The sequence below is a fragment of the Vicia villosa genome, linkage group LG1 (assembly GCF_029867415.1).
Source record: "Vicia villosa cultivar HV-30 ecotype Madison, WI linkage group LG1, Vvil1.0, whole genome shotgun sequence".
Lineage (NCBI taxonomy): Eukaryota > Viridiplantae > Streptophyta > Magnoliopsida > Fabales > Fabaceae > Vicia > Vicia villosa.
Window position 1 is genome coordinate 101265591 of NC_081180.1, and position 12958 is coordinate 101278548.

General features: G+C 35.6%; 1 protein-coding gene across 1 annotated transcript; it reads right to left on the reverse strand.

Moving 5' to 3' along the window:
• Positions 1-78: 78 nt before the first annotated feature.
• LOC131643727 (uncharacterized) lies at positions 79-12377 on the reverse strand. Its single transcript, XM_058914028.1, has 16 exons — positions 11864-12377; positions 11142-11317; positions 6553-6718; positions 6339-6391; positions 5858-6001; positions 5638-5742; positions 5425-5550; positions 5050-5238; positions 4631-4737; positions 4372-4534; positions 4144-4209; positions 2825-2918; positions 2539-2651; positions 2096-2166; positions 1080-1230; positions 79-915 (listed from the first exon to the last, which is right to left on the reverse strand). The coding sequence occupies exons 1-16, from the start codon at positions 12168-12170 to the stop codon at positions 469-471; spliced, it is 2478 nt and encodes an 825-aa protein (XP_058770011.1). The 5' UTR covers positions 12171-12377; the 3' UTR covers positions 79-468.
• Positions 12378-12958: the final 581 nt, after the last annotated feature.

Sequence of the window (12958 nt, forward strand, 5' to 3'; positions counted from 1 at the left end):
AATAAAATTTATCAAATTTTTGAAGCATCCTATCTCACTTCATTGTGATTAATCCACTTAGGACAATAAGTTCATCTGTTACTAGATGACATGTAGACTACATATTACCTTTTGCCATACAAAAGCTCAAAGGTTGATATTAATATTCACATACAAATTAAATTAAATCATATAAACTCTAGATTTTCTCACTTTACTAGCTATTCAAATATTTATCTATCTTTATTCTAAAATAGAAAATAGATAAATAAATGTAGCACTTTACATGAAACTGTACATACTTATAAGGTACCTGGATCTGAACTGCAACAATATCAGCCCACATAAGAGTACCCCATATACAAACCGTAACTGAAACCAAAAGATAATGTTATCCTATACTCATATTTCACCTTCCTGGCACTAAATTGCCTCCAAAGCTGTAACACCTTGCTTTTCTTTGAAAAGTGACAATATTCTAATAATATATCATGCACTGACGGCATATTTTTTACGCTTGGGTGCATCGAATATCGAACCCAAGTAAGCCTCAGAGAGAGACAGAACAACCCTGTGGCAAGCCAAAGCTGAAGCTGTAATCATTATAACAAGGGAAGACCAAAAGAACCGCAACATCAATGCTTTACTACTGCTTGCAGATTTCACAATCTTTGAAAATATTACTCGAAGTCGCCGATCTCTAAAGATGGAGTTATAATCATCATATGAAGGTGTGGATGATCGAGCGGATCGACCAGATTCTTTGTTGCTAGGTCCATTGGCCAACATCACCCTGGGATACTGAGTGTCTGTAACTCCTTGTCCAAAAAATTTAATCATCCATTGGCACAGCGCATCGGCTATGACCTTGCAAAGTTGTTGGCGGATGGTCTTTCCCTCCTTTGAAACCATTGCTCTGACTAATGAAGCTCCATCCTGTTCATTCCATGCAAATTAAGTTTTGACCACAAGACAACAAATAAACAAATCATATATCCATAACAAGTTTTGAAAAAGCCAAACATAAAAGAACAAGAGGAATTGTGACATAATCTTGTAGAACAAAAATGTTGCAAGATTAAGAGTTTATAGGAACTCACAGCAGTCATGAGAAGTCTTCTTAAAGCAGCACCATCTTTGGATGGTAAAAGCTTTAAGATCAAGTATGCAACATCAAAGGTACCAGTGGCCTTATTTGGTGATTGTTTAGAGGAAGTCACACTACTTGAAGCTGCTAGTTGCAAGGCTTTCCTGACAAGGTATCAGAAGTAAGAGATGATGTATTACTAATAGTGGTCAGAGAATTTTCATGATAAAAAGGCGTAATTTTATAAAAATGTCCCTTCAAATTTTTCAGTATTGTTAAGAGTCCCACATCGGACAATATATGGCCTGAACATGTCCTTATAAGTGGGGGCAATCCTCACCCTACAAGCCGGTTTTGTAGGGTTGTATTAGGCCCAACCACACTTCTCAACATGGTATCAGAGCCTCGTTTAAGATCTGGTGGGCCACCTTCTATGGTTTCCGCTATCAGGCCACCCGCCATTTATTTCCACGCTCCAGTTGTCTAGTCCTGGGCGTGAGGGGGTGTGTTAAGAGTCCCACATCGGACAATATATGGCCTGAACATGTCCTTATAAGTGGGGGCAATCCTCACCCTACAAGCCGGTTTTGTAGGGTTGTATTAGGCCCAACCACACTTTTCAACAAGTATATTTTGGTGCAATAGATATTTGAATCTTTGAGCATGTTAGTGAATTTAGCTTCACATGATTGTGAGAGTTAGCGTAGATGCTTTTGAGATGAGCAGTAATATTGACATATGATATGAGTTCTGACTTTTTCTGTTCTTCCTAATTGAGTGAACTAAACCTAATATCCCCCAAAATACTATATCCTAGTAAGTTGCATACAATATTAGACATACTCTGCAGATGAAACTGAAAACACCAAGTTAGATAGATCCTATTAAAAGGATAAATATAGGTTGGAGAGTTTGAATTAAAATTCCTAATAAAATTCTATAAATATGGATAACATAAAATATGTAGATAAGAAATAAAAATAGCTACTTCATGCAGGGAAAACTACATGACAAGCCACTTTGACATACTTAGTCGCCCCCACCCTCAAGAACACGGAAAGCCTTTTCCATTGGAACTCCTTTTTTTGATTTAGAAGAACCTGAACAGGAGAAACAAAGTTTTAAAAAAAGTGAATAATATATGATACTTCAGCTAGCAATACATGTTCAAGGATCAAATAATAGAATCTTGATAGCTATTGAAATAATGATAAAGATGAAGAACTACAAAGATTGGTCCAATGAAAATGTCGAAAAAAACGTGACTAAAGAATTTTGTAGAAAAAACATATTAATCTTTTATGAAAACTATTATTTTTCCTCTCACTTTTTATGGAAAAGGGCTCAGGATCTATTCCTATTTTCTGGTGTTCTATCACCAACAAATAACTGCAAATAGATTATAACATTTTGCAATTCTGTTCTGTGGACTGTTGTCACACAGGCCACTGTTATGGGTAAATGTACAATACCGAATGCAATATTTTCCTTGTTGCAGATGAGTTTTCTGTTAGAAGTTTCCGAACAACGTACGGGTAGGCAGCTTCAAAAGTCTTGAAGTTTCTATCTGCAGCTAGAGCCAAACCTGAAATTGTTCCAAAGCACATAATGAGTGGAAAACAGGGAAGCAAAAACATAAAAATTGAATATAAATATTTCAAACTGCTACATGTTGATACATACATATTGAATATAAATCAGGAAGAAAATAGATATAAGAATCCAAGAAATAAGTTAAATGCTATTAAGACAGTTTACCTTCGAAGGAGGCTAAGGATCTTAAGACAAGTGTATAATATGCTGGCATACGGAAATGATACTTGAATGCTACAGACCAAATCTTTCCCAGAACCTTGAGGAAAATTCAGAAAAAGTCAACAACTGAAGAGAAGAAAGAATAAGACAATCATCTATCTAATTTTCATTGTCTATGAGACAGGGCCTGAAAAGTGTTAACAAGTGAGAAGCATCACACACTTTACATTGGATGAGATAGGGCTGGAAAAAAATGTTACTAAATGGGAGGCATCTCTCACCTTACAAGCTGGTTTAGTAAGGGTTGAGTTGAGTCAAGTTTAAAAAATCTAATATAGTCTTAGAGTCTAGTTCAAGATCAGTTGAGTTATCGCTATCGGACCAAGCTCCAGATGTCCAACCATGGCATGAGGAAGGATCTGGATCGAGAGTCCCACATTGGATGATGTAGAAGAATCAAAGGAAATCAAAATTGATTCTCTTTGATTTTATTTTATTTGTCTTTTTTAGTCATTATGACTTATGAGACATTATTTGTTGTTATTAGTCATTATGGGACATTATTTATATTGTAGAGATAAATATGTATTTTATATATGTATTCATTATGGGACACTCCTTTTTCCTATATATGTAATCTCAGAATGTAGAAATAAAGTAAGAAAATATTATTCCCTTACTTTCTAGAGATGAAATAGACCCTCAAAAAAGTTTATAAGTGGGAAACATCTCTCACTCTACAAGTCGGTTTTGTAAGACTTGAGTTAGTGCTAGCAACACCCACTTGGTGAAATGCAAGAGTCCCACCATTTTGAAATTGGGCAACACATTAATTGGTGGGATCATATATATCACTCAATAGGAGAGCGAATATTGAACAGAGTGAGTGGTGTTAGCAGTGATTTTTATTAATTAGGGGCTAGTTTTAGGTAAAGGACAATGCATTCTATTTCAGTCAAGATTAGTTCAAAATCCTTAAGAGTCCTTTTAGTCCATCTGTCCACAGTCCACACACTCACAGACAGTGGTTTGCACATTCATCTATGTTGGAAATTTCACCTTCAATGCAGCTTGCCCCTAGTCACCTAATTGCAGAATTCGGGTTGCCTTCATGCAACCTTCAACATATTTATTTTGTTGGGTGTGAAATGGTGGATTTAGTCTCACATTGCCTAAAGATAGAGTATGTGTGGTATTTATAAAGCTTGGGCAACCCTCGCCTTACAAGTCGGTTTTGTATGGTTAATTTAGGTCAAACCCAAATTCTAAGAATCTAACATCAACATTCAGTTACTACATATCTTGTTAAAGACAATTCTCACCCTGCTGAATTTCACATCAGGAATTCCATCCTTAAATTCTACTTCCCCTAAGGCATGTTCCAGTTCCTGAAAATAAAATAGAGAATAGAGATTTAGAAAGTTATTGTGTGAAGATATGTATCAGAAGGATGGAGTCTATACAACAGAAACTGTTTATATAAGAAGGTTATTATTTGGTTCTATTATTTGATTGCAAAATAACCAAATCCTGAGAAACGAGTATTGTACCATGGTAACAAGCCGGATATTTGTCCCTGGTCTCACCATATCCATATCGATCAGAGCTCGGACAAGGGAAGCCCAGTCACCATTTACTATATGAACTATTGAAGCAAGCATAGCAAATTGATGCCTTTTTTCCATTTGACAGATCAACCCAAAATCCAGAAACCTATCACACAAATAAGTTTGAAAAATCTTTTATATTTTTTTAACTAAGGAAAGCCACATTTTATTCAGATTGGATAAGAAAAGGAAGGATACAAACCCTATTTGTCCTGACGAAGTGTAGCGTAGGTTGCCAGGATGTGGATCAGCATGTAATAAGCCTGTTTCAAGAAGTTGCACCAATGTTGCTTCAACGCCTTTACTGACCTGAATTAACCAATGTGTAATAGAAGTAAACATTCATCAAATATGATGCTCTCATAATAGTGAAACATTCAGATTATCATACACTGATACACTAGTGACTAGACAGGATGAGATTTTAGTAGAATCGGTAACTCTTGATTGAACAATTTTCAGTTGAATAATAAGGGTTAAATATGCTAAGGAAGTTTCTTAATACCATTGACTCCTACCATAATCCAATTGCCAGGAGATTATCAAAATCAAACATCCAAGATATTTAAGTTTTTGGCAGTGTGCAGACAAAAATGGAAAATTGCATTTATGTTTATGTACCAGATCAAGAAGACGCCTTTTTGCATCTAATCTTTGCCTATCTGAATATTCAGAGACCTTTCCAGTAGATACAGAGAACAAATCAGTTGGGCTTTCACCAACCATCCACTCCATGGTCAGAACTCTCTTTTTACTTAAATGTAAAAATATTTTTGGCACGTGCATGAAAGAAAATGATGAGTGAACTTCCTGCATGCGGCAATAACAAGTTCATTGAACAAGCAAAATGTTAATCAATGCCGTCACACACCAATTCAACATAGGATCACAATATAAGTTTAAACACTAATAAAAGATTTCATCAATTTGCCAAAATTTCCAATTTTTAGAACTCATCAAAATGTACATATTTAAGCTCCAACAGGTATGTATTACCCGAAACTTCAATGCATTTGCGGCCTCTAAAGTGTAATCCAATTCACCAACAAAACCTCTCCCGAGCTCGTCAGCATAAAGGCGTGGATCACTCTTTCTCTTGGCAATCTTTTGCAGCAGCCCCAACTGAGATGGTTAATATACACTCATTTAAGAATTCCGTGTAGAATAATGTAGTTAAAAATCCAATAGAGATAAATAGTCGATACAAACCCCAAGACGAAGAATGTAGATATCCCGCACCACCACGTGACGCAAATTAGGACGCTGAACTTTTACAGCAACATTAACACCATCAGTAGTACGGGCAAAGTAAACCTAGGAATAGTAATCAAATTAGTGAGCAAGATATAAGCCAACATACCAACACTTATAAAATAAATGTAGCCACGTGCATCCAATAATAATTTTATATTGTCATAACAAAAAGTACCTGACCAAATGATGCAGCGGCTATAGGTTCCTCAGAAATGTAACTGAAAAATGATTCAAGAGGAGCTCCTAATTCTTCCTCGAGAATCTTCATAGCAACAGTCCTGGGAAAAGGAGGGATTTGATCATGCAATTCTGACAATGCCTACAGGAAGAACGCAATCAAATTATAGATACATACATTGCCAATCAAGTTATTCAAACTTTAGTGGCATTACAATCAATGTACCATCTGACCACCAAAAGTTTCATTTAAAATGCAGATAAAAGCCACATGAAAGGAACACAAATACATTTTTCTGTGCAAATCAGTATTACAGCTAGCTAAAGAACATATTTGATACATAGCCACAGATTACCATCCTCTGATAAGATATCATCCCTACCATGACAAATAACTGCCAATACCTTTCCAAGGTCATCGCAAGAAAAAAATGTTCAGTACTAAAGAAGTGGCAATAAAGATACAGTTTTAATCTAACCTTGGACATCTCAACACCGATGATATCTGGCCTTGTGGAAAGCGACTGACCAACTGCACCGTCAATCAAAAGAATGTAATGAAAGCCCCAACAAAAAACCTTTGAAGTGATAGGCATGGCAAAAAAATGAAAAATAAAGAATAATAGTGAAATGATGATAGTAAATAACTTTACATTTATTATACTAGTATGTCAAATAGATCAGACTCATTACCTTTTATAAAGGTGGGGCCGAGATTAAGCATTGTTTCCTTTAACACCAATCCAAAATTATATTCAGATGTTTTATCATCCACATCCCCTTCTGCATTTATTGGTAGAAACTTTCTAAGCCCTGAAGCTCGAATACTGACCGCGGCAGAGGCAAAGGACGAAAATACCTTCCAAAATGAAAAATTACTCAATAAGGATGGAGTTCAAGGAAGAGTCAAGAAAGCATCTTATCATCATCTTCAAACGCATATATCAAAAATGAAATATAGGCTCGATTTTTCCATTGTGTAAAGTAAATTATGAAAAATAAGAATTGAGAAAAAAAACTTAGTCTAACTCAACCACAAAATGTTAACTCATGGGGAAAAATTATTCAAGCACGTGTGAAACCCACCCTTATAAGCTAGCTATCAAGAAGGAAGAACCTAGGCATTTAAATACTCCACTAACCATGCCATACTACTTGATGTGGGGCTTGGACTATAATACCCAAGTCCCTACCATAGCACTAACCTCGAGAGCAAACATTTTAGAGGCTGCACTCTATTATGCTTTACTCAGCCTTCCGGTCAGCCCCTCTGTAGGTAGCCCATTCCGAACCATCGAGAACCAACTCTAATATCAATTGATAGGTATCCAAGGAATTGGGGAACCACCCCTTACTACTTGATGTGGGACTTGGGCACTCCTTAATACCCAAGTCCCTATCAGATTGTCAAAGTCATTATCAGGGGTGTTTTAACTATAAACCCAACTGATGTGAGATTTTGACAAATTCACCTCACACCCAAAACTAGACATTTGGAGTATCAAATTTGAGAACCACGAGTGGGATAGACTTCGATGCCGCATTAGAATTGAGAATGGACTTCATCTAACTTGATTCCAAAAGTTTTCGAAAAATTGTACAAGGATTTGAATGGATCAACATTAAGAGGAAAACCGATTTGGTCCAATCCCACCAGCTTTCTTATTTTACCATTCAATCAGTTTTGTTCCAAATTAATTCAAAATAAAATCTAGAGCAGTTTGATATGGATCAGTTTTTGTTTTGTCCTTTAGGAGACAGTAAATAAATATGAAATACACAATAATGAAAATATTAAAGTAAACATCTTATTCCATAATCAATTGCTAGAATCTTACAATTAATATAGGAGGCGAATGTAAGAGTTTATCAAGAACTTATTTGGATTTATCTTGTATTATTGTTTGAATGAGTGTAGATGAGAAAAGAAACAAAGTATATCGAATGTAAGTTTAGAAAAGGACAAACAAATTCTAATGTCAAGGTGGAAATTGGAGGACATATTATACCACACAAGTCTCACATTTTAGGTACCTTGATCCATCATACAAATCAGTGAGATGTAAAGCATAGGGTGGATGAAATAGAGGAATGCTTCAGTAGTAATATGAAATAAAAATACATCTCCAACTTAAACAAAAATAAATCACATAGCTATCAGACCAGCAATGTTACACGGAACTACCTATTGAGCTATAAAAAGAGAAGAGGATAAACTTGTGTTGCAGTCTTGCAGTACGATGGATGAGTGGGTACAGCTAAGATAAACAATTAGAAATACAACTATTAGAGAAAAAACTAAAGCATCCCCCAGAGGCCACAGTAGAGAAGATAATAGAATCATGTTTTGGGCAGTTTAGGCATGCATGGAGAAGACAAGTAGAAGCATCAATAAGAATATGATAGAAATCGGTTCTTTACAAAATAGAATTGGGACAATCTCAGATTTTTATTGATACAGGCAGAATTACAATAGAGAATTACACACAAATAATACATAACAACACTCGGATAATTGTTTTCCGAGGTTTCGAGAGCCTTGCCTCTCCCTTTCCCAAATATTTTGTGTATCCCACTAACCACTCAATAGTTCCAATGTAATAAACTCTCCCCTATCTTCCTCAATTTATTCTAAACATAACACAAAGACTTAATATAACGTAATTGCGCCTAATAGTATAATAAATGCCACTAAATTGCTTCTAATAATATAATAATGCCACTTAAAAACACAATGGCTACAAAATTGACCAAAGTCAGTTTGTTCAGTTTTCTTTAATGAGAGGTCTAACAATACTCCCTCCTAAAGTTTCACCTTAGGCTCAATGTGAAAGAAACACACCGGAGAAAAAATGGATGCTCCCAGACGTCATAATTGAAGCAGAAAGATTGAGTTGTACACGAAATAGGATAATCTTCATCACCAACCTTTCCTTTGAGTAAATTGCAAAGCCATCATTTGAAGGTTTTGCTCATGGTAGGAAATCTAATGCCTCTGATAGAATGTCCTACTCTCCATCACTTCTCCGGACCTTTGCTTCAGTGGCACCCATCAATGATTCCACACTCTTCCATTTGCCACCCTCACGATCAAATTTGGTATCCACCGTACAATCTTCTTTTTCATGCTATTTTCCGATGTGTGTTGTCAACTTCACCATAAATCTTTTCTTCAGTGTGAGATGTTATTGGTTCTTGCTTCTCATCATGAATTTCATATATGCCATGGTTTTCTAGTTCTTCATTCTGAGTCCAGAAGACAATCCCAAACTTCTGGACGGAATTTCTTAAGAATGGTATTTGAAAAATCCCACCAAGTATTTGGATCGCTCTCATTCCAAGAAATCCACCAATCAAGAGCATCTTCTTTAAATGCAAATGCAACAACCCACCAAATTTCCATCTCTTCATCCATTCTTCTTGCCCTAAAATATTGCTTTGCCGGGATTAGCCACCAATAGGCCTCCCTTCCATCAAATCTTGGAATCAAATCAGCAGCCATCTCCATGCCAAAATTTCCAGCACACCCACAAAATCTTCCTGGATTAGAATGGCTCTCATACCAGTTGATAAAAACTGATTCTTCACAAAATAGAACTGGGACAATTTCTGATTTGTATTGATACAAACAGAATTTCAGTACAAGAATTATACACATAATAGCACTAAATTAACTGTTCTCCAAGGTTTACTTGACCTCTCCATTTCCCAAATGTTCAAGAATTGGGTCTCTCCCACTAACCACTCAATAATTCCAATATAATAAACTCTCCCCTATCTTCCCCCTATTTATTCTAAACATAAACACACAAAATTAATAAATAATAACTGCTCCTAATAATGTGATAATTGCCACTTAAAAACATAAGTAGCTACAAAACTAACCAAAGTCATTTTTCCTTAATGAGAGGTCTAACACAATAGTAGCCCAAATGGAGGATAGTCAAATATTTAGAGGTAGAGGGAGACCAAGGAAAACTAAAGGTCAACCCATTAAAAAAAATTTGGAAGCAAATGTCTATTTGTGGACCTAACACATGACAGGAGTTTATGGCATTGACTAATTCATTTAGTCAAATTATTTAGTGAAAAATTTTTTGTCGATATTGCTGTTCTATGCAGGTATGGCAACATGGCAATTCTATAAGTTAGTTCTTGCACAGTGCACGCACATTTAAGTTATCTGTTGATAGATCAGGAACAGTTTTCAAAATTAGATATGAAATCAAATCCAATCCAACTAAAAATTTTGGCTTTTCCATTTTTCTTATTTTGTTTTCAATGTTTGCACTTTGCATTGTGTTGAAATGGTTAGTGAACATTACTATAGGAGGATTGGCAAAATTATTAAAAGCATACTTAACCAAATCCAGCTGATATGAGACATTATGTACACAGGGAATATAGCATAAGGAATATTTTTAGCATGTCTCGTTACATAACGAAGACAAAATTTAAACATTATTCATAAAAGAAAATACACAAGTAAAAAAAAGTATTAAATGTTACATGCATTCAAATAAGAAATTAGTCATATAGATGCAGCACATGTACAAAGGTCATACCATATGAAGATGCAATTGAGTTCAATACATAAAAAAATATTCAACATTTAATTTAGCATATCCTATAAGTGGGGCAACTAGAGCCTATCTATCACACTTGCCAATAATTCATACACTGATTAAACTCTTTCCTGTATTGCAACATTTGAAACAGATGCATATTGTAAAAGATCAATTCTTATTATGTAAGTGCTCAAACTCATCTCAACTTGCAATTGTTTACCCCCAAAAAAACAAAATCTTGAAACTTTTTATATACAGAGGATTAAATCAAATTAATTTTTTTAAAATAAAAGAAAAACGCAAACATTAAGTAGTATAGCACTCAGACCTAAAAATAAATTCCATTTCAAAAAGAAGATCGTTCTTATGAAACTAAGAAAATAAAGATACTACAACTTCCTGTATGAGACACTATGGTCCTACAATTCTTCCTAAGCCTTTGTCCCTATATACAATTATATGCCATTTTATCTGCAGAACGCAATTATCTTCTGCTGATATGTAAAACAGATCACAGGACAAAAATCATATTTCAATAAGTTACATAGAATAGAGGTATTGTGACTTAAGCTAAAAGGAAAAGTTGGTAAAAGGAATATTTTAAGCTACTAAAAGGGAAATTTCCACAACTTAACCTAATTATTTATGAAGGAAAAGGGAGGATTCATAAATGGAAACATAACATGCTTTTGTACAAATCATCAATCCAATTACCTCAAGCATACGAAGGGCCACAACATGGGGCCTGGCATTGAAATAGTGAGCAACATCCTGGGGATCATAGGTTTCAGGCAGTGGCTTTGACCAAATCTTAGATGAATGATAGAAGTAACTAGCATATGCTTCTAAGGCCTTCAGATCAGACATAAGCAAATCTACTCCTGACAGTCCTGGTAGACAAAGAAGGAATAAGTAAACCATATCTCTGACTGTGGTGCTATTATGCAGTTCAACACATGATATTTTCATTATCTTAATTTACAAGAACACAATTGAAAACCCTGTAATCTACACTCAATGAAGACATCTACAAAAGTAATTTGATTTACATTGCCCAAATATTTAAGAACGGGCACTTCCCTTCCAAATTCAAACTCATTCTCCAAAAGTTCAAAAAATAAGTGATATTCCAAACATATCACTAGCACACAGCACCTTCTCAGTCCAGAATTCCCAATACAGTTAATCTCGTTATCACCATTAATCAACCAAACAGACCAAATTACACCCTAAAGTCTGAATCAGCTATACATCAAGTATAGCAATATCCAATAGCCAACTCACATAGAATTAGGCCAGATCAAAAACAGAACAGACCTACAACTATTTCAAGCCAATTACACATAACCTTTTAGCATCAAGCATAAAAATAACCAAATCAAACTTCACACCAAATTAAGCATACATAATAAGAGCACACAAACCCCATAAAATACCTGGGTACCAAGGCTCTGGCCAAGAAGGATTGGAAAAATTGGAAGCAAGAGGATCTTCGAGATTGCGAAGCCAAACAACTTCATCAATTTTCTTCGTAATCTGAGGAATACGAAAAGCCTCGTTGGCCCACGCAACGCCATTGTTGAATCCTCTTTTGAGGAAATCCATATCCTTGCGAACCACTTGCCCGAAGTGACCGAAATTTCCCAGTGCTCGTTGCTTCTGATGATTCTTCTTTTTCTTTTTGCCGGAGGACGTAGCGGTCATTGCAAAGGGAAATAACGGTGGTGCTGTCACCGTCGCCATGGACGGAAGAGAGAGAAGAAATTGAGAGAATCAAAAAGTGAATTGAAGAAGAAGATGCATTTATTGTTGTTGTTTTTGTTGCATGTGAAATTGGTGATAGTGAAAAGAATAGAGATTGGTAGAAGTGGAGTGGTGATGTGTGGCTATGAGATAAAGTTACGATACGACGACGATGAAATTGAAGTCACACTATTGTTATGGACTTAATGTTAAGTCAAAACTTGATCATCATTATAGTATGTGCTCTTGATCTCTTTTAGTTTTAATTGTTTTTAGGAGAAAAAGTTTTATTGTCTACTGTATTATATTTGTATTATATTTAGGGGTGGCAAACGGGCATGTCCGCCCCGTTTAAGTCCGTCCCGTAAAAGCTCGCAAAAAAATTAGACGGGGTAGGCATATTTGAGAGTGCGGGTTTAAAACCTTGTCCTGCCCCGCAAAAAAGTGAGAACGGGGCGGGAAAAGCTCGCATGCATTGAACTTTTTAGGCCTAAAAATAGTAAAATTGTATGAAAAATCGCATGCCCGCAAAAGCCCGCAAAAAAACGGGGCGGGCGGGCACATTAAAGGGAGCCGGGCCCGTTTTGCCACCCGTAATTATATTGTATTATGCAGGACCGGTCCTTTGAATTTGGGTGCCTTGGGCGAATTAAAAGAGTGGTGCCCAAAAATTTTTTTAACAATAAATATATAAGAACAAAAGAAATAATTGGATAAGAACACATTTTTATTTGACACTGTGCAAAAAGAGACTTATACTACATCAAAACATAAACCACTATAAAGAG

Bases quoted from the DNA above. Each gene is read 5' to 3' on its own strand.
- LOC131643727 (XM_058914028.1), bottom strand. From the start codon at position 12,170: ATGGCGACGGTGACAGCACCACCGTTATTTCCCTTTGCAATGACCGCT. The intron at 5,239-5,424 runs GTAATACATACC...TGCCGCATGCAG, and splicing joins CAAATGCATTGAAGTTTCGG to GAAGTTCACTCATCATTTTC. The intron at 2,919-4,143 runs GTGAGAATTGTC...ATTTTCCTCAAG, and splicing joins CTGATGTGAAATTCAGCAGG to GTTCTGGGAAAGATTTGGTC.